At 55.4% G+C, this 22,224-nt stretch overlaps 1 protein-coding gene across 2 annotated transcripts in view; it reads right to left on the bottom strand.

Moving 5' to 3' along the window:
• Nucleotides 1-2,472: 2,472 nt before the first annotated feature.
• Nucleotides 2,473-22,224, bottom strand: part of DNPEP (aspartyl aminopeptidase) — a 479,746-nt gene continuing 459,994 nt past the window's right edge. For both annotated transcript variants that reach the window (XM_085650112.1, XM_085650111.1), the window contains exon 15: nucleotides 2,473-2,730. In XM_085650112.1, the coding sequence (XP_085506238.1) occupies nucleotides 2,680-2,730 (51 nt within the window). In that variant the 3' untranslated portion in view covers nucleotides 2,473-2,679. The remainder of the gene's footprint in view (nucleotides 2,731-22,224) is intronic.

Here is a 22,224-nt window from a genome sequence, read left to right as displayed (position 1 = left end):
GGCGGCCATATATTTTTTCACAATGCGTGGGTTAAAGAGCCTGGCCCTATCCGGGTCTTTAAAGACCTCTGGTGCATGCTTAATAACCCCCTTAAGCATCGGCAGAATCGAGGTGGACCTAAGAGGAAGTCCTCCTCTACGGGGTCTGTGTGGAGATCATCCCCGTGGTAGTGGGCAGCCCTATGGAGTAGCTGGTTAAAGCCCATGGTGTCCTCTGGGGGGGGGGGGGCATGGGAGGGTCTAGAAGGGTAAAGATCGTCCTGCGGGACGTTTGGGATGTTGTAGTCGTCCCATGGGTCAGGGGAGCCTGTAGGAGTAGGGTCCCCTGTTGGTTGGTTGTCCGCCCTGTCCCCTGTGTCGTAGATAATGTCATCATCATCGTCCTCATCTGGAGATGGTGTGGGAGAATGATGAGGAGGAGGAGGTGGAGGAGAAGGTGAAGGAATCCTCAAAGGGGAGGTGGCAAAGTCTCTCCTTTTTGGTGGTGGAGCTGGTGCAGGCTTGTCCAGTGATCTTATTTTGGTGCTAAGCGTCAAATGCCCAGTCTTTGGATCCTTTACGAGGGTTTTTTGGTAAGGATCGGGTTGAAACAGTTCGTCTGTAAGGGGCCGATCCTTCGGTGCCAATGGCGTCGGAGCCGTGGGTTTTTTTAGGTGCCGATTCGGCACTGGTTCTTGGTTTTGAACTGTGGGGTTTAGAAGTGTCTTTTGACATCCTCGGTTCCGAGGTGGCTTTCGGCTTGGAGGTTTGGGAGTCGAGGCTTTTCGGCTTCTTGCTTGGCTCCGAGGATGTTATCGGTACCGAGGAGCCGGTGCTAGTCTTCGGCGCCGAGTGCTTCGGTGTCAAGCTGGGTGCGGACGAGGAAAGGGGCGTTTTCTTTTTAGGTGCCGGTGAGATTTTTTTGGGAACCGAGTGTAGGCTGGCTCGAGCCCGAGCTGCCTGAAGGCTTGATGGGCTTCTTAACCGGGCCCGGAAGCAAGGTATGGGAAGCAGTCTTTTGGTGCATACCTAGGCTCGAAGGCAAAGGCATGACCGAAGCTTTTTTCAATGGCGCGGAGGGGGGTTTAGGGTCGGGAGTCGACGTCTGTACTCGCGCCCCTCTGTGCCGGAGTGATGTCCTCGACATCGGAGTCGTCAGCTTCAGAGGGGCTGACGAGGCCCTCTTCGGTGTGCTGTTGTTTCGGAACATCAACGCCTTCTTCGAAGATGTCGTCGGGGATCGAAGTCGACGAGTGAACCATTGTTCTCCTTGCTCGTCGGTCCCGGACCGTCTTCTTCGATCGGAAGGAGGCGCAAGCTGGACAGTCCCTTGCCTCGTGTTCTGGAGAGAGGCAGAGGTTGCACACCTCATGGAGATCGGTGTGGGGAAACTTTGACCCACATCGAGGACACTTCTTGAATGGCGTCCTTTCCATCAGCCAGGACCAGAGCCCAGGTAGGCCCGAAGGCCTTCGTCGACGACCGGAATTGAAGACTTAGATTGTTGAGTCGCGTCGAGTGTGGAGAACGCGATCGAGACAATACCGTCGAAGGGGGGAGGATTGCGCGCCAAACAGGCTAACTGGAACGGTACCGAACGGAGCACGAAGAACACATCCAAGCCCGATGGCAGAAAAAAACAATCTGAGGATGGAGCCGAAGCCCATGCGCAATATAATCCAAAGGAGGAGTCACATACCTCGTGACTTCCAAAGACTTTCCAAGAGAAAAACAACTGCAACATCCGGGCACAACACCAGATGGCGATCTATGCACAGTGTGTAATCTGCAGCTCAAATGCCTCGAACATTCGTTTTATATGCAGCAACACTGGAAAGTCTGAGTTTCTAAATATTTATCCATACATGTACATATGGGACTTTATATAACAACTGTATACCTCTTTAGTGTTTTCCATATACATGTATATCTTTGTATGTAGTTATGCATCTATATATCCATCACTTTACTCCCACTGTAGAATAAAAACTTAAACTCTCTCCAACACACTACTCTGTTGTATTCTATACTTCTTTAAATATTACCTCTAACTCCACTCTGACTCATCACAAACATCATTCTACTACTATGATCCCCAAAATACCTTTTTCTAGACTCTTCCCTCCTCTATCCCTTCTTAGACTCAGCCAAACTTTTTACTACTATGAACTCTCAATTAAAAATCCCTCCTCTCCTAACCAATCCAGCTAACAGACTCACATGTCCAGCGCTCCTAATTAACTTACGCTTCTAGTTCCCACACAAATCCACCACTAATCCACTTTCGGTTCCGGAGTAGCATGCTACTCGCCGAAAATCGAGTAGCAGGGGGTAGTAAGCGTTATATAAATACAATAATAATACAGCTGGCTGGCACTTGTAAATATGTCAATATCACAGGGCACTCCTGGGGGTTGAAACCAAACCACCCTGGCCCTCTCCCCACCGAACAGCTGCACTCTTTGACACCAAGGAAATAACACAGACACGTTAGAAATTGAATTTTATTACAGAAAAGGTAATGCATTAAAGTAGGTCACTGCCCATGCTCACTGTCAGGACAGACCCCCCTCATTTACATAGAGAGGCATAGGTTGAGCTACAGACCAGTCACAGCCCACCCCCTGGTTCCTGGGCCCAGCAGCCTCCAGTTACTGCGACCACCCTGCCGGCTGCCTGGGAGGGAGGGAGGACGGGTTGTCAGTCTACCACCAGGCTGCTGTTGACTCCTGGGAAATATTCAAAGAATCCCTAGGGATAAAGAGACACACAGAGGATTAAAGGCGTAACAACACAGACTATACCACAATCAGTGCAGTGCTAAGAGACACACAGAGGGTTAATGGCGCAACACACAGACTATACCACAATCAGTGCAGTGCCTAAAAAGAGCCTGTTCAGGATGGTTCTCCTGCACACCCCCTCGCCATACAGGAATATTGGATGCAGATGTGTGCCGGCCAACAAATTAACAGGGAGGGCCGAGCCAAGAGCCTGGCTCGGCTCTTAGAGTCCAAGCACGAGCCGAGGCCTGAAAATGTTTGCCATGTAAATCAGACAACAAACATCGGCAAAATATCATAAGGACTCTTCAGAATTCCCAAAAGTGTATTTCTTCAACATGTGGAAGCTTTGACATTAATACATCACATTATAGCGCTGCACTGAGACGTAGCTATTAGAAGTGATAGTTTTCAAACATGAACTTAAAAGCATTCCTGCCCCCTTCCTCCCCCGGTGACAGTGCCTTTAGTGAACTGAGATGAAAGACAGTTGCCCAGTGCACCCTGCACGTGGCTTAGTTTCTTATCGACAGAGCAACATATAGTCTATTAAATAAAATACAATCCGTGTTTGTACCGCTGGTATTCTGAATGCATCCTACATGTTCGAATGCACGTGAAGGGGCTTTCATATGCAACAGTGACGCAAAAGAAGGATTAGAAAAAAAAAAGATTTGCCTAAGATATCATTTGGTGACGTGGGGAAGATGTGATTGCTGCAGGTTTTCTGGGTTTGTACAAATCAGCGTCTAATTGGGCAATTATTTCTCTCCTTTTTACCTGAAATGGTAATGCTTTGTTATTACCTTTTTGTGTATGAGGATAGAGTGATAGTGGCAGGCAGAAGCCATAAGAAAGCTCGGCTCATTATGGGCTCGAGGTTCCAACAGGACCACGAGCCAAGCCGGAGACAGGCCTCAGGCTCAAGCCCGGCTGGAAGAGCCAGCGGCTCGCCCACCTGTACTTGGAGGGAGTCTGCCGAGCTCAACAGTGGCCATTAGAAAAGGCTCTTCGGTCTGAACGGAGGCGATACAATATTACAATATAATGCATTTCGAAAGCTGCAGCAACCTCAAGGAGACGTCTCGGCGCGAGAGGAAAAGATCACCCAGGAGAGGCCCATGGTTCGGAAATGCTTGTACAGGAATCAAAAGAAGCGCTTTGAAACCTTTTCTAAGCATCGTTTCAGCCGGGCTGCTTCTTACAGCGAGTGGAAGCGCATTCCGGAGCCTTGCGGCCCGAGGCCAAGGCCCTGAAGGCTAGAGAGGCGAAGGGCCCGCCTCCTCTGCCGCAATTAGGGCACCGGAGAGGAAACCTTGAAAGGGTCCCGAAGGTAGAGAGGACACTTGTGACTGAATACCCTGCAGGCGAGGGTGAGGGCCCGGGCAGCAGCGTTCGGGCTAGTTTGGAGATGCCAGATGAACAAGCATTGGCATAGCCAATAGGTCTCGCCTTTGGGACCTTATAAGTATTTAGCCATGCAGCACATTTTCCTGGGTGTTGTGCAGGCAGGAACTGAAGAGCTATACAACTGCTACACACTAGTACAAGTCGTCTGATTTAAAAATATATGCTTGCATTAGTAAACATTTATGGACACATTGCAAGGCACTTTAAAGCACAAGTTGGGAGGCTGAAGCGAAACACAGAGGGAACGCGGAATGTTGCCCTCTGATGGTTTCTGTCAGTTCGATATTCTGACCAATGTTGCAGCTTTTCTCGGTACACGGTGTTCACAGGAAGCAATTGTTTCAAAGCTGATAATGTGCTGTTGTTCTAATAGGCTGATTGCCTGCGGCTTATATCATCTGTAGTGCGCCACATCCAGCGAGGCTACTACCTCCAAGCCAAGAGTCCATCATGGAATGGTATGACCCATGGTATATTATTTTGTTTCCTTTCCAACAAGGTCCACACCTTGGTTCAAACCATGGCAGCCAAGATTGCAATTTAAAATAACCAAGCACAATGTACAATACCATTACAGGACTGTAACCCAGTGTTATGTTTAACTGCATTTATTCTTCCAAGCACATACCCACCATGTTTAGGCAGCAGCAGGTTTTCTTTTTCTACTTTTATTTATCCTCCAAGATCCTGTCTGTTCCATTTAGAGTGTATTAAGGATTATGCCCTCTAAACAATAAGGAATGCACATTTATCAAACTTTGGCGGACACCATTTGAAGAAGCTGGGCGGGAGCTACACGTCATGATATGAACTGAAGGCCCTGTAGCTAAAAGTCGTGAAGAATAAGTTACCGACCTCTGAAGGAGATTCTCCTGCATTTTTTGTTTTAGGTAGCGGCCAAGATGACGGGCTAGTGGCTGCAAATAACGAGTTAGAGCCAGAGGCCAAGATACATGCACGGGGCAGGGGCGGCTCTGAAGTTTGCTGTCACGGTAGGAGACTGCGGGGCTGGGGCGGCTGAGGTTGCGCCAGGAGATGAAAGGTGAAGTTCTGGTGTTTGAAGTTGCAAATTGAGACTAGATGGGGAACTAAAGAGTTCAAAGTTGCGATAAGAAGGGGTGGAGGCTGGTAGTCATGATTCAAGACCAGAGTGCGAAGAAATGGAATCAACCATAGACGATATATGTTAACATGTTCACATTTCTGCATGAAAAATAATGCAAACCTTTGGGAGCAATAATGCCATTATAACCATGTTTTTCAGATTAATAATTAAAACTGGGAAAGTCTATGAAAGTGCACTCATTTTTACTTTCAATATTCGTACATTTTTAGAAACCAAAACATTCAGGATAGCTCTACATACCAAACTGATATCAGCATGGTTTTTAGTGGCACGGCGGTGGCCCAATAACTTAGTCATTAAAGAACATTCTGGTATACGGATGGCGCATCAAAGCATTGGCCCTGAGTAAGGTGAGGGCAGAACCACTGCGTGCCCGCACCACAATACTACGTACTAGCCTGTGTGCTTTCTACACGCACAGGCCAGGCAGCAGGGGAGTCGGCAGTATGGGGAAGGAGAGGTTGCATGGCGGTCATGTGGCAGGTCATGGTGCAGAGTGCAGTGTGGTCTTCCCCTACAGCATAAGTTTCCTCAGTGGACTTACGAGCGACACCGAATGCAATTCTCCCACCGTGCTCTAAAACCAGTTCAGACGCTAGGCTCCCAGGTGCACGTGCGGCTGCACGCGCTCTGTGGCAACAGGAATGCGGGCGGTGTACAGCTGGTTGCGAAGTCTGATGCCCGAGGCCGCCCCCTTGAGATGGCGTGTGCCGAGAATACTTCACCTTTCACCGCCAAAAAGGATGAAAATGCCATCTCGTGCACTAGAAAGAAGCAGCTAAGTCAAGACAGTCTCTTGCTGCGTTCCGAGCATGCAGGCGCATGTCAGATGGTGAACAAACGAAACACCGCACCAATAAACAAGGGCGAAAGCGGACGCGAAAGTGAAAGCGGCCGCGCTAATTGGAAACAGATGGCACCCTGCACGCCTGCTGAACAAACGAAACACCGCACCAATAAAAAGGGTGGACGCGAAAGTGAATGCAACCGTGCTAATTGAAAACAGATGGCACCCTGCGCGCCGCTGCTCGCTTCCGCAAGCTGTAGGCCGTGGGAGTAAACAATTACTGAAAAAGGTGGGGCATGGAGCATCATTCGCACAGGAAACGGCTCTCACTCCCTCAGACTCAACAATTGCAGCCAAGGCTGAGAGTTAGAGCTGTCAAATGAATCGTATCATAATGATATATTCAATAACTGGGCGAATTAAGGTGTAATAATAGTGCAAAACGTCCACTGGCCTAGGAGAAGGACAGGTATGAGGCCGTACCACTGCACTCCTAAAATCAGGGATGGTGAGTGCGGGTTTCCGATGGCCACTGTGCATGGCGAGGATGGGACAGATGAACCTGTCAGACAGAACTAGTGGCTGCAGGTCAGAGATGATACAATGACCGGTATGGAGGGCTCTGACTCCACTACGCTGTGATCTCCTAGCCTACAGGGACAGTGGAAAGGTATGAGACACAAGCCAGCAGAGGAGGCATAAATCGGGTCGCTGCAGGATTATTGGCTTTGTCAATGGTTGTTAGTTGCACAAGATAAACAATCAACAACTGCGGCTTCGTTGTATATAACATTGAAAATGCTTCAGTTCTGACACGATGAGACAGACTGTGAAAGGCCCCATAACGAGTCTCCTTACAGTGAAGCTGAAGGCAGAGGGGGGGAGGGGGGCTGCTGCAGAGGTAGGATTCTTTTTCCATCCTGAGGGTAAGGGCAAACATGGAGAGCCCGAAAGACACCCATCTTAGCACCTGCTTTTTAGACATGCTGGTGCTGAGCACTAGCAGGACCTGGCTCACTTAAAGCCCTGCTGCAGACTTTACCAAAAACATACAGTTGACTTTAGCTCCATCCAATGCTTCCCCTTGGTTGCCCTTGTTGTCATTCTTACGTGCTTGGTTTTTATTCAATGGCTTTTCTTGTCCATCTTGTGTTTGTCCCTCCCTCTCTTCGGTTTGTCTATCCCCCGAAGGATTTTCTCATTACTATCTTTTTTATTGGAATTGGAATTGGTATTAATATAGCGCTTACTACTCCTGACAAGGCATCAAAGCGCTTTTCGGAGAGTTGCATGCTACTCCGGAACCCAAAAAGGATGACTTGTCTCCTGCCATGGACGGATTGCGATTAGTTAACTATTGGTTTCTTTTTCTTTCAGGACTTTTGTGTATGTATTTTCTAGCTCTCTCCCTTGTGGCGCACACGTGCTCCATGTTGTTCCCTCGCCCCGCACACTAAGCTCGTCTATTGGTTTCCACACCTATTTGATCTTCTCGGCCCAGCTGAAACCGCACTCATTGGTCCCTAGCCCCTCCCGACTCCTCCATGGCCCCTCCACCTGCAGTCTAGCTAGTTATTACTGCAGCGGCCATATTGTTTTGGTGAAGGCAGGATGCTCTTTTCCCTTTTCTCCTTCCCTCTCTTGTCCACTGCCACATCTCACGGACGGTACCTGCCCGTCTGCACTCCGTAGATGCCATACTGTAACAAAGGTCCTCACCCCTCGGTCTCTCGTCTTTCCTTCGTCACCCCTGCCCTTACCAGCACACCTCTCCCTGCACTCCCTAGATGCCATGCTGTAACAAAGGTCCTGACCCGGCTGTCTCTCATCTTTCCTTCAACACCCTGGCACAGACTGCACACCTCTCCCTGCACTCTCTAGATGCCATGCAGTAACAAAGGCCCAGGGTTGGTTTTTGCCAAGGCCTGTCTCTCTCCTCCACCACTGCGCACACCCCAGAGTTGTGCATGTTCAGTGACACCAGAGGTGTCTTGTAAACTCCTGTCCCCAGCCCCTCACCTGCTTGATTTAGATCCACTTCACAAGGCAAGGCTTCAGCAGAGATCACAAGGCCAGGCCTCAGAAGAGATCACAAGGCCAGGCTTCAGCAGAGATCACAAGGCCTCCGCAGAGATCACAAGGCCAGGCCTCAGCAGAGATCAAAAGGCCAGGCCTCAGCAGAGATCAAAAGGCCAGGCTTCAGCAGAGATCACAAGGCCAGGCTTCAGCAGAGATCACAAGGCCAGGCCTCAGCAGAGATCACAAGGCCAGGCCTCAGCAGAGATCACAAGGCCAGGCCTCAGCAGAGATCACAAGGCCAGGCCTCAGCAGAGATCACACGGCCTCAGCAGAGATCAGAAGGCCTCAGCAGAGATCACAAGGCCTCAGCAGAGATCACAAGGCCTCAGCAGAGATCACAAGACCTCAGCAGATATCACAAGGCCAGGCCTCAGCAGAGATCACAAGGCCTCAGTAGAGATCACCAGTCTTCAGCAGAGATCACAAGGCCACAGCAGAGATCACAAGACCTCAGCAGAGATCACAAGACCTCAGCAGAGATCACAAGGCCTCAGCAGAGATCAAAAGGCCACAGCAGAGATCACAAGGCCACAGCAGAGATCACAAGGCCACAGCAGAGATCACAAGGCCACAGCAGAGATCACAAGACCTCAGCAGAGATCACAAGACCTCAGCAGAGATCACAAGACCTCAGCAGAGATCACAAGACCTCAGCAGAGATCACAAGGCCAGGCCTCAGCAGAGATCACAAGGCCAGGCCTCACAAGGCCAGGCCTCAGCAGAGATCACAAGGCCAGGCCTCAGCAGAGATCACAAGGCCAGGCCTCAGCAGAGATCACAAGGCAAGGCCCGTCCTCAGCAGAGATCACAAGGCAAGGCCCGTCCTCAGCAGAGATCACAAGGCAAGGCCCTACCTCAGCAGAGATCACAAGGCAAGGCCCGTCCTCAGCAGAGATCACAAGGCAAGGCCCGTCCTCAGCAGAGATGACAAGGTCAGGCCTCGGCACAGATCACAAGGCCCGTCCTCAGCAGCGATCACAAGGCCTCAGCAGAGATCACAAGGCCTCAGCAGAGATCACAAGGCCTCAGCAGAGATCACAAGGCCCGTCCTCAGCAAAGATCACAAGGCAAGGCCTGTCATCAGCAGAGATCACAAGGCCAGGCCTCCGCAGAGATCACAAGGCCTCCGCAGAGATCACAAGGCCTCAGCAGAGATCACAAGGCCTCAGCAGAGATCACAAGGCCAGGCCTCAGCAGAGATCACAAGGCCAGGCCTCCGCAGAGATCACAAGGCCTCCGCAGAGATCATAAGGCCTCCGCAGAGATCACAAGGCCAGGCCTCAGCAGAGATCACAAGGCCAGGCCTCAGCAGAGATCACAAGGCCAGGCCTCAGCAGAGATCACATGGCAAGGCCCGTCCTCGGCAGAGCTCACAAGGCAAGGCCCGTCCTCAGCAGAGATCACAAGGCAAGGCCCGTACTCAGCAGATATCACAAGGCAAGGCCCGTACTCAGCAGAAATCACAAGGCAAGGCCCGTCCTCAGTAGAGATCACAAGGCCCGTCCTCAGCAGAGATCACAAGGCCCGTCCTCAGCAGAGATCACAAGGCCCGTCCTCAGCAGAGATCACAAGGCCCGTCCTCAGCAGAGATCACAAGGCCCGGCCTCAGCAGAGATCACAAGGCCCGGCCTCAGCAGAGATCACAAGGCCCGGCCTCAGCAGAGATCACAAGGCCCATCCTCAGCAGAGATCACAAGGCCCATCCTCAGCAGAGATCACAAGGCCTCAGCAGAGATCACAAGGCCTCAGCAGAGATCACAAGGCCTCAGCAGAGATCACAAGGCCTCAGCAGAGATCACAAGGCCTCAGCAGAGATCACAAGGCAAGGCCTCGGCAGAGATCACAAGGCAAGGCCTCGGCAGGGATCACAAGGCAAGGCCTCGGCAGAGATCACAAGGCAAGGCCTCGGCAGAGATCACTAGGCAAGGCCTCGGCAGGGATCACAAGGCAAGGCCTCGGCAGGGATCACAAGGCAAGGCCTCGGCAGGGATCACAAGGCCAGGCCTCGGCAGGGATCACAAGGCCAGGCCTCGGCAGGGATCACAAGGCCAGGCCTCGGCAGGGATCACAAGGCCAGGCCTCGGCAGGGATCACAAGGCCAGGCCTCGGCAGGGATCACAAGGCCAGGCCTCGGCAGGGATCACAAGGCCAGGCCTCGGCAGGGATCACAAGGCCAGGCCTCGGCAGGGATCACAAGGCCAGGCCTCGGCAGGGATCACAAGGCCAGGCCTCGGCAGGGATCACAAGGCCAGGCCTCGGCAGGGATCACTAGGCCAGGCCTCGGCAGGGATCACTAGGCCAGGCCTCGGCAGGGATCACTAGGCCAGGCCTCGGCAGGGATCACTAGGCCAGGCCTCGGCAGGGATCACTAGGCCAGGCCTCGGCAGAGATCACAAGGCTTTGGCAGAGATCACAAGGCCTCGGCAGAGATCCCAAGGCAGGCCTCGGCAGAGGTTCCAAGGCCAGGCCTCGGCAGAGGTCCCTAGGCCAGGCCTCGGCAGGGATCACTAGGCCAGGCCTCGGCAGGGATCGCTAGGCCTCAGCAGAGATCACAAGGCCAGGCCTCGGCAGAGATCGCAAGGCCAGGCCTCGGCAGAGATCGCAATGCCAGGCCTCGGCAGAGATCACAAGGCCAGGCCTCGGCAGAGATCACAAGGCCAGGCCTCGGCAGGGATCACAAGGCCAGGCCTCGGCAGGGATCACAAGGCCAGGCCTCGGCAGGGATCACAAGGCCAGGCCTCGGCAGGGATCACAAGGCCAGGCCTCGGCAGGGATCACAAGGCCAGGCCTCGGCAGGGATCACAAGGCCAGGCCTCGGCAGGGATCACAAGGCCAGGCCTCGGCAGGGATCACAAGGCCAGGCCTCGGCAGGGATCACTAGGCCAGGCCTCGGCAGGGATCACTAGGCCAGGCCTCGGCAGGGATCACTAGGCCAGGCCTCGGCAGGGATCACAAGGCTTTGGCAGAGATCACAAGGCCTCGGCAGAGATCACAAGGCCTCGGCAGAGATCACAAGGCAGGCCTCGGCAGAGGTTCCTAGGCCAGGCCTCGGCAGAGGTCCCTAGGCCAGGCCTCGGCAGGGATCACTAGGCCAGGCCTCGGCAGGGATCGCTAGGCCTCAGCAGAGATCACAAGGCCAAGCCTCGGCAGAGATCGCAAGGCCAGGCCTCGGCAGAGATCGCAAGGCCAGGCCTCGGCAGAGATCGCAAGGCCAGGCCTCGGCAGAGATCACAAGGCCAGGCTTCGGCAGGGATCACAAGGCCAGGCCTCGGCAGAGATCACAAGGCCAGGACTCGGCAGGGATCACAAGGCCAGGCCTCGGCAGGGATCACAAGGCCAGGCCTCGGCAGGGATCACAAGGCCAGGCCTCGACAGAGATCACAAGGCCAGGCCTCGACAGAGATCACAAGGCCAGGCCTCGGCAGAGATCACAAGGTCAGAACTCGGCAGGGATCACAAGGCCAGGCCTCAGCAGAGATCACAAGGGCAGGCTTCAGCAGAGATCACAAGGCCTCAGCAGATATCACAAGGCCAGGCTTCAGCAGAGATCAAAAGGACAGGTTTCAGCAGAGATCACAAGGCCAGGCTTCAGCAGAGATCACAAGGCCAGGTTTCAGCAGAGATCACAAGGCCAGGCCTCAGCAGAGATCACAAGGCCAGGCCTCAGCAGAGATCACAAGGCCTCAGCAGAGATCACAAGGCCTCAGCAGAGATCACAAGCCCTCAGCAGAGATCACAAGCCCTCAGCAGAGATCACAAGGCCAGGCCTCAGCAGAGATCACAAGGCCAGGCCTCAGCAGAGATCACAAGGCCAGGCGGAGATCACAAGGGGAGGCTTCAGCAGAGATCACAAGGCCAGGCCTCAGCAGAGATCACAAGGCCAGGCCTTAGCAGAGATCACTAGGCCAGACCTCGGCAGGGATCACTAGGCCAGGCCTCGGCAGAGATCACAAGGCCTCAGCAGAGATCACAAGGCCAGGCCTCGGCAGAGATCGCAAGGCCAGGCCTCGGCAGAGATCGCAAGGCCAGGCCTCGGCAGAGATCGCAAGGCCAGGCCTCGGCAGGGATCACAAGGCCAGGCCTCGGCAGGGATCACAAGGCCAGGCCTCGGCAGAGATCACAAGGCCAGGCCTCGGCAGAGATCACAAGGCCAGGCCTCGGCAGAGATCACAAGGCCAGGCCTCGGCAGAGATCACAAGGCCAGGCCTTGGCAGAGATCACGAGGTCAGGCCTCGGCAGGGATCACGAGGCCAGGCCTCGGCAGGGATCACAAGGCCTAAGCAGAGATCACAAGGGCAGGCTTCAGCAGAGATCACAAGGCCAGGCTTCAGCACAGAACACAAGGCCAGGCTTCAGCAGAGATCACAAGGCCAGGCCTCAGCAGAGATCACAAGGGCAGGCTTCAGCAGAGATCACAAGGCCAGGCTTCAGCAGAGATCACAAGGCCAGGCTTCAGCAGAGATAACAAGGCAAGGCCCGTCCTCAGCAGAGATCACAAGGCAAAGCCCGTCCTCAGCAGAGATCACAAGGACCGTCCTCCGCAGAGATCACAAGGTCTCAGCAGAGATCACAAGGCAAGGCCCGTACTCAGCAGAGATCACAAGACCCGTCCTCCGCAGAGATCACAAGGCCTCAGCAAAGATCACAAGGCCTCAGCAGAGATCACAAGGCCTCAGCAGAGATCACAAGGCCAGGCCTCAGCAGAGATCACAAGGCAAGGCCTCAGCAGAGATCACAAGGCCAGGCCTCAGTAGAGATCACAAGGCCAGGCCTCAGCAGAGATCACAAGGCCAGGCCTCAGCAGAGATCACAAGGCCTCAGCAGAGATCATAAGGCAAGGCCCGTCCTCAGCAGAGCTCACAAGGCAAGGCCCGTCCTCAGCAGATATCACAAGGCAAGGCCCGTCCTCCGCAGAGATCACAAGACCTCAGCAGAGATCACAAGGCCAGGCCTCAGCAGAGATGGCAAGGCTTCGGCAGGGATCACAAGGCCAGGCCTCGGCAGGGATCACAAGGCCAGGCCTCGGCAGGGATCACAAGGCCAGGCCTCGGCAGGGATCACAAGGCCAAGCCTCGGCAGGGATCACAAGGCCAAGCCTCGGCAGGGATCTCAAGGCCAGGCCTCGGCAGGGATCACAAGGCCAGGCCTCGGCAGGGATCACTAGGCCAGGCCTCGGCAAGGATCACTAGGTCAGGCCTCGAGAGAGATCACAAGGCCTCGGCAGAGATCCCAAGGCCAGGCCTCGGCAGAGATCCCAAGGCCAGGCCTCGGCAGGGATCACAAGGCCAGGCCTCGGCAGGGATCACAAGGCCAGGACTCGGCAGGGATCACAAGGCCAGGCCTCGGCAGGGATCACTAGGCCTCAGCAGAGATCACAAGGCCAGGCCTCAGAAGAGATCACAAGGCCAGGCCTTGGCAGAGATCACAAGGTCAGGACTTGGCAGGGATCACAAGGCCAGGCCTCGGCAGAGATCACAAGGCCTCAGCAGAGATCACAAGGCCAGGCCTCAGCAGAGATCACAAGGCCAGGCCTCAGCAGAGATCACAAGGGCAGGCTTCAGCAGAGATCACAAGGCCAGGTTTCAGCAGAGATCACAAGGTCTCAGCAGAGATCACAAGGTCAGGCTTCAGCAGAGATCACAAGGTCAGGCTTCAGCAGAGATCACAAGGCCAGGCCTCAGCAGAGTTCACAAGGCCAGGCCTCGGCAGAGATCACTAGGCCAGGCCTCGGCAGGGATCACTAGGCCAGGCCTCGGCAGAGATCACTAGGCCAGGCCTCGGCAGAGATCACAAGGCCTCGGCAGAGATCACAAGGCCAGGCCTCGGCAGAGATGGCAAGGCCAGGCCTCGGCAGAGATGGCAAGGCCAGGCCTCGGCAGAGATGGCAAGGCCAGGCCTCGGCAGAGATGGCAAGGCCAGGCCTCGGCAGAGATGGCAAGGCCAGGCCTCGGCAGAGATGGCAAGACCAGGCCTCGGCAGGGATCGCAAGGCCAGGCCTCAGCAGGGATCACAAGGCCAGGCCTCGGCAGGGATCACAAGGCCAGGCCTCGGCAGGGATCACAAGGCCAGGCCTCGGCAGAGATCACAAGGCCAGGCCTCGGCAGTGATCACAAGGCCTAAGCAGAGATCACAAGGGCAGGCTTCAGCAGAGATCACAAGGCCAGGCTTCAGCAGAGAACACAAGGCCAGGCTTCAGCAGAGAATACAAGGCCAGGCTTCAGCAGAGATAACAAGGCCTCAGAAGAGATCACAAGGGCAGGCTTCAGCAGAGATCACAAGGGCAGTCCTCGCCAGAGATCACAAGGTCAGGCCTCAGCAGAAATCACAAGTCCTCAGCAGAGATCACAAGGCCAGGTCTCAGCAGAGATAACAAGGGCAGGCCTCGGCAGCGATCACAAGGCCAGGCCTCGGCAGAGATCACAAGGCCTTAGGAGAGATCACAAGGCCAGGCCTCAGCAGAGATCACAAGAGCATGCTTCAGCAGAGATCACATGGCCAGGCCTCAGCAGAGATCACAAGGCCAGGCCTCGGCAAAGATCACAAGGCCAGGCCTCGGCAAAGATCACAAGGCCAGGCCTCGGCAGAGATCATAAGGCCAGGCCTCGGCAGAGATCATAAGGCCAGGTCTCGGCAGAGATCACAAGGCCAGGTCTCGGCAGAGATCACAAGGCCAGGTCTCGGCAGAGATCACAAGGCCAGGCCTAGGCAGGGATCACAATGCCAGTCCTCGGCAGAGATCACAAAGCCTCAGCAGAGATCACAAGGCCAGGCCTCAGCCGAGATCACAAGGGCATGCTTCAGCAGAGATCACAAGGCCAGGCCTCGGCAGAGATCACAAGGCCAGGCTTCGGCAGAGATCACAAGGCCTCAGAAGAGATTACAAGGCCAGGTCTCAGCAGAGATCACAAGGGCAGGCTTCAGCAGAGATCACAAGGCCTCAGCAGAGATCACAAGGGCAGGCTTCAGCAGAGATCCAAGTCCTCAGCAGAGATCACAAGGCCAGGCTTCAGCAGAGATCACAAGACCTCGGCAGAGATCACAAGGCCAGGCCTCGGCAGAGATCACAAGGCCAGGTCTCGGCAGAGATCACAAGGCCAAGCCTCGGCAGAGATGGCAAGGCCTCGGGAGAGATCACAAGGCCAGGCCTCGGCAGAGATCACAAGGCCAGGCCGCGGCAGAGATCACAAGGCCAGGCCTCGGCAGAGATCACAAGGCCAGGCCTCGGCAGAGATCACATGGCCAGGCTTCAGCAGAGATCACAAGGACAGGTTTCAGCAGAGATCACAAGGCCAGGCTTCAGCAGAGATCACAAGGCCAGGTTTCAGCAGAGATCACAAGGCCAGGCCTCAGCAGAGATCACAAGGCCTCAGCAGAGATCACAAGGCCTCAGCAGAGATCACAAGGCCTCAGCAGAGATCACAAGGCCTCAGCAGAGATCACAAGCCCTCAGCAGAGATCACAAGCCCTCAGCAGAGATCACAAGGCCAGGCCTCAGCAGAGATCACAAGGCCAGGCCTCAGCAGAGATCACAAGGCCAGGCGGAGATCACAAGGGCAGGCTTCAGCAGAGATCACAAGGCCAGGCCTTAGCAGAGATCACTAGGCCAGACCTCGGCAGGGATCACTAGGCCAGGCCTCGGCAGGGATCACTAGGCCTCAGCAGAGATCACAAGGCCAGGCCTCGGCAGAGATCGCAAGGCCAGGCCTCGGCAGAGATTGCAAGGCCAGGCCTCGGCAGGGATCACAAGGCCAGGCCTCGGCAGAGATCACAAGGCCAGGCCTCGGCAGAGATCACAAGGCCAGGCCTCGGCAGAGATCACAAGGCCAGGCCTCGGCAGAGATCACAAGGCCAGGCCTCGGCAGAGATCACAAGGCCAGGCCTTGGCAGAGATCACGAGGTCAGGCCTCGGCAGGGATCACGAGGCCAGGCCTCGGCAGGGATCACAAGGCCTAAGCAGAGATCACAAGGGCAGGCTTCAGCAGAGATCACAAGGCCAGGCTTCAGCACAGAACACAAGGCCAGGCTTCAGCAGAGATCACAAGGCCAGGCCTCAGCAGAGATCACAAGGGCAGGCTTCAGCAGAGATCACAAGGCCAGGCTTCAGCAGAGATAACAAGGCAAGGCCCGTCCTCAGCAGAGATCACAAGGCAAAGCCCGTCCTCAGCAGAGATCACAAGGCAAAGCCCGTCCTCAGCAGAGATCACAAGGACCGTCCTCCGCAGAGATCACAAGGCCTCAGCAGAGATCACAAGGCAAGGCCCGTACTCAGCAGAGATCACAAGACCCGTCCTCCGCAGAGATCACAAGGCCTCAGCAAAGATCACAAGGCCTCAGCAGAGATCACAAGGCCTCAGCAGAGATCACAAGGCCAGGCCTCAGCAGAGATCACAAGGCAAGGCCTCAGCAGAGATCACAAGGCCAGGCCTCAGTAGAGATCACAAGGCCAGGCCTCAGCAGAGATCACAAGGCCAGGCCTCAGCAGAGATCACAAGGCCTCAGCAGAGATCATAAGGCAAGGCCCGTCCTCAGCAGAGCTCACAAGGCAAGGCCCGTCCTCAGCAGATATCACAAGGCAAGGCCCGTCCTCCGCAGAGATCACAAGACCTCAGCAGAGATCACAAGGCCAGGCCTCAGCAGAGATGGCAAGGCTTCGGCAGGGATCACAAGGCCAGGCCTCGGCAGGGATCACAAGGCCAGGCCTCGGCAGGGATCACAAGGCCAGGCCTCGGCAGGGATCACAAGGCCAAGCCTCGGCAGGGATCACAAGGCCAAGCCTCGGCAGGGATCTCAAGGCCAGGCCTCGGCAGGGATCTCAAGGCCAGGCCTCGGCAGGGATCACAAGGCCAGGCCTCGGCAAGGATCACTAGGTCAGGCCTCGAGAGAGATCACAAGGCTTCGGCAGAGATCACAAGGCCTCGGCAGAGATCCCAAGGCCAGGCCTCGGCAGAGATCCCAAGGCCAGGCCTCGGCAGAGATCCCAAGGCCAGGCCTCGGCAGGGATCACAAGGCCAGGACTCGGCAGGGATCACAAGGCCAGGACTCGGCAGGGATCACAAGGCCAGGCCTCGGCAGGGATCACAAGGCCAGGCCTCGGCAGGGATCACTAGGCCTCAGCAGAGATCACAAGGCCAGGCCTCAGAAGAGATCACAAGGCCAGGCCTTGGCAGAGATCACAAGGTCAGGACTTGGCAGGGATCACAAGGCCAGGCCTCGGCAGAGATCACAAGGCCTCAGCAGAGATCACAAGGCCAGGCCTCAGCAGAGATCACAAGGGCAGGCTTCAGCAGAGATCACAAGGCCTCAGCAGAGATCACAAGGCCAGGCTTCAGCAGAGATCACAAGGCCAGGTTTCAGCAGAGATCACAAGGCCTCAGCAGAGATCACAAGGTCAGGCTTCAGCAGAGATCACAAGGTCAGGCTTCAGCAGAGATCACAAGGCCAGGCCTCAGCAGAGATCACAAGGCCAGGCCTCAGCAGAGATCACAAGGCCAGGCCTCAGCAGAGATCACAAGGCCTCAGAAGAGATTACAAGGCCAGGCCTCAGCAGAGATCACAAGGGCAGGCCTCAGCAGAGTTCACAAGGCCAGGCCTCGGCAGAGATCACTAGGCCAGGCCTCGGCAGGGATCACTAGGCCAGGCCTCGGCAGAGATCACTAGGCCAGGCCTCGGCAGAGATCACAAGGCCTCAGCAGAGATCACAAGGCCAGGCCTCGGCAGAGATGGCAAGGCCAGGCCTCGGCAGAGATGGCAAGGCCAGGCCTCGGCAGAGATGGCAAGGCCAGGCCTCGGCAGAGATGGCAAGGCCAGGCCTCGGCAGAGATGGCAAGGCCAGGCCTCGGCAGAGATGGCAAGACCTGGCCTCGGCAGGGATCACAAGGCCAGGCCTCGGCAGGGATCACAAGGCCAGGCCTCGGCAGGGATCACAAGGCCAGGCCTCGGCAGGGATCACAAGGCCAGGCCTCGGCAGAGATCACAAGGCCAGGCCTCGGCAGTGATCACAAGGCCTAAGCAGAGATCACAAGGGCAGGCTTCAGCAGAGATCACAAGGCCAGGCTTCAGCAGAGAACACAAGGCCAGGCTTCAGCAGAGAATACAAGGCCAGGCTTCAGCAGAGATAACAAGGCCTCAGAAGAGATCACAAGGGCAGGCTTCAGCAGAGATCACAAGGGCAGTCCTCGCCAGAGATCACAAGGTCAGGCCTCAGCAGAAATCACAAGTCCTCAGCAGAGATCACAAGGCCAGGTCTCAGCAGAGATAACAAGGGCAGGCCTCGGCAGCGATCACAAGGCCAGGCCTCGGCAGAGATCACAAGGCCTTAGGAGAGATCACAAGGCCAGGCCTCAGCAGAGATCACAAGAGCATGCTTCAGCAGAGATCACATGGCCAGGCCTCAGCAGAGATCACAAGGCCAGGCCTCGGCAAAGATCACAAGGCCAGGCCTCGGCAAAGATCACAAGGCCAGGCCTCGGCAAAGATCACAAGGCCAGGCCTCGGCAGAGATCATAAGGCCAGGTCTCGGCAGAGATCATAAGGCCAGGTCTCGGCAGAGATCATAAGGCCAGGTCTCGGCAGAGATCACAAGGCCAGGTCTCGGCAGAGATCACAAGGCCAGGCCTAGGCAGGGATCACAATGCCAGTCCTCGGCAGAGATCACAAGGCCTCAGCAGAGATCACAAGGCCAGGCCTCAGCCGAGATCACAAGGGCATGCTTCAGCAGAGATCACAAGGCCAGGCCTCGGCAGAGATCACAAGGCCAGGCTTCGGCAGAGATCACAAGGCCTCAGAAGAGATTACAAGGCCAGGTCTCAGCAGAGATCACAAGGGCAGGCTTCAGCAGAGATCACAAGGGCAGGCTTCAGCAGAGATCACAAGGCCTCAGCAGAGATCACAAGGCCAGGCTTCAGCAGAGATCACAAGACCTCAGCAGAGATCACAAGGCCAGGCCTCGGCAGAGATCACAAGGCCAGGTCTCGGCAGAGATCACAAGGCCAAGCCTCGGCAGAGATGGCAAGGCCTCGGGAGAGATCACAAGGCCAGGCCTCGGCAGAGATCACAAGGCCAGGCCGCGGCAGAGATCACAAGGCCAGGCCTCGGCAGAGATCACAAGGCCAGGCCTCGGCAGAGATCACATGGCCAGGCCTCAGCAGAGATCACAAGGCCAGGCCTCAGCAGAGATCACAAGGCCAGGCCTCAGCAGAGATCACAAGGCCAGGAGTCAACAGAGTGAGATCTGAGGGAGTTTGGCCAACAATCCCCTGTGCATCGATCTATTCAAATCACAAAGACCACTGAGATGGTGAGTGCGATGTGTGACTATGGGAAGACTTCACAATAAACAGGTGACAGTGCACCCAATGAGATTTAGGCAGGATGGAAAAGGTGGGCGGCTCTCTCAAAGGGGCGTGGCCAACTATGCATACCTATGAATTCTTCCTTTGAGTCAAGACATATGCATTTATGGCATGGCCTGAAAGTTATGAATCCTGGTCCTGATACAGCATGCCACCTGACCAGTATTACGATGGCTCTTATGCCTCCTGACCAGTATTACGGAGGTTCTCATGCCTCCTGTTGGACAGGCCACCTAAAGGGCTTGCTCCCTCCCCGCATGACAGGGCCCGGGCCCCGGCCCTCCAGGTGTTACCCACAGAAGCAACCCGCACCCCGTCTCATACGGGACTCCTGCCCCCGGACATCTCGGTATCATGGGGCCGAACCACTACCGGCTCCCTCGCCCGGCCCGGCCGCCATCTTGGACACTGCACCACGAGGCCGCGTGGCCTCAGCTCGACCCTAACCCTGGGCCTGGCCAGGCCCCGACATCCCGGCACCACCATCCACCCAGGAGGTGAACGGACCACTTGGCAGGTCAATGGGAGAAAGAAGTGTCGATGGCTCTCCCCCGCCAGGTGCCGATCGCCCCCCAGCTCCCCCGGGCGCTGGCTCCACCCCCCTGCTGGGTGTCTGGACTCCCTCATCCCGGACCTCGCGACTTCCAAGTGCGAGGGTCCGGACATCAAAGGGCGCCAGACCTATAACTGGGGCAGCTCCAGAGCAGGAAGGCAGTTGTATCCTGGAGTCGAGAGACACCGTGAAGAACTCATCCTTGACGGACTACTGGCGCTGCCGTAGCCCTGCCTTGCGAACTACCGTCCTGCATGCTGGCGCTGCCGCAACCTTCTGCATCCTTCATCCTCGTCGGGACCTGCTGGCGCTGCCGCGGACCGTTGTAACTACCACCTTCACCGGGACCTGCTGGCGCTGCCGCGGACCGTTGTAACTACCACCTTCACCGTGACCTGCTGGCGCTGCCGCGGACCGTTGTAACTACCACCTTCACCGGGACCTGCTGGCGCTGTCGCGGCCCGTCCATCTAGAACACCGAGCTCGAGGATTGTGAGCTACCCATCATATCATCGTATCTACCAGATTGGTAACAAGACTGTCCCGCTACCCCCTTTCCCAACCAAGAGACTAGAATCGAGGGGACCCCTGAGTCCTGACCTCCTTGTACCATTTTATCGTACCTAAGATTGCTTATAAAGAACGTTAAACCTTATCTTCGTGTGGTGTACATCTGTGGGGGGGAAGTTACTCGTCTGTACGATCGCTGGAGACGGCTCTCCCCGGAGACCTCTCCCCTCGTCCTCGGCCGACCCTCCCGGTCCGTCTAACACCTCCTAACCAGTATTACGGAGGCTCTCATGCCACCTGACCAGTATTAAGGTGGCTCTCATGTCTACTGACCAGTATTACGGTGGCTCTCATGCCACCTGACCAGTATTAAGGTGGCTCTCATGTCTCCCGACCAGTATTACGGAGGCTCTCATGCCTCCTGACCAGTATTACGGTGGCTCTCATGCCACCTGACCAGTATTTCAGTGGCTCTCATGCCACCTGACCAGTATTACAGTGGCTCTCATGCCTCCTGACCAGTATTACGGTGGCTCTCATTCCACTTGACCAGTATTGAATATGCTACTTACCAGTATGCATCTGTTCTTGGCATGTAGGGCTGCTGACATTCATATCTGTGCATAGATCGCCGCCTAGTGTTGGGTCCGGATGTTTGCACGTTGTTGTCCTGGAAGAGTCTTCGAAGTATCCTTGGATAGGTGACTCCTCCCCTGGACTACAGTGCGCATGGGCATCCTCTCCATCCTCAGATTGTTTTTCGCCATTGTGGCAGTGATGGAGTAGATACAGAAAGTGATGACCATGCTTACAGTAATTCTGAGAGCTGCAGCTGCTACAGGCGCCGGGGAGGAGGGAGGGCGATATGAATGTCAGCAGCCCTACATGCCAAGAACAGATGCATACTGGTAAGTAGCATATTCAGTTCGAGGCATGTGGGCTGCTGAATTCATATCTGTGCATAGAATGTATAGCAGTGCCCTCTATTAGCGGCGGCTACCAGTGCCAGCTGCAGCGGTCTGAAAAAGGGTTTTGAGAACAGCCTGTCCTACAGCTGCCTGCTGTTTTGATTGCACATCTACACAATAGTGTTTGGTAAACGTGTGTGTAGTGGACCAGGTGGCTGCTCTACATATATCATGCAGGGGAATATTTCCTAGAAAAGCCATGGAGACCCCTAACTTACGTGTTGAGTGGGCTCGTGGGGGAATAGTTAATGTGCGTTTTGCCTTTTGATAACAAATTTGGATACACTTAACTATCCATCTGGCTATCCCTGCTTTGGAGATGGCGTTACCTTTGTGGTGTGGGGCAAAGGCAACGAACAGTTGTTTTGTCTTCCTAAAGGGTTTGGTCCTGTCGATGTAATACATGAGGGCCCTTTTTACATCTAGTGTGTGGAGTGCCCTTTCCGCGACAGTTTGTGGGTTTTGGGAGAAAACGGGCAGTTCAATAGTTTGATTCATGTGGAACTGCGATATTACCTTGGGCATGAATTTGGGGTTGGTACGTAGTACGACCCTGTTGGCATGAACCTGTATAAATGGCTCTTGAACTGTTAGTGCCTGGAGTTCACTAACTCTTCTTAAAGAAGTGATCGCTACCAGGAAGGCTACTTTCCAGGTGAGGAATTGAATCTCGCATGA

Source organism: Triturus cristatus, chromosome 3_2 (assembly GCF_964204655.1).
Source record: "Triturus cristatus chromosome 3_2, aTriCri1.1, whole genome shotgun sequence".
Classification (NCBI taxonomy): Eukaryota; Metazoa; Chordata; class Amphibia; order Caudata; family Salamandridae; genus Triturus; species Triturus cristatus.
This window is presented reverse-complemented; position numbering and strand designations above follow the sequence as displayed.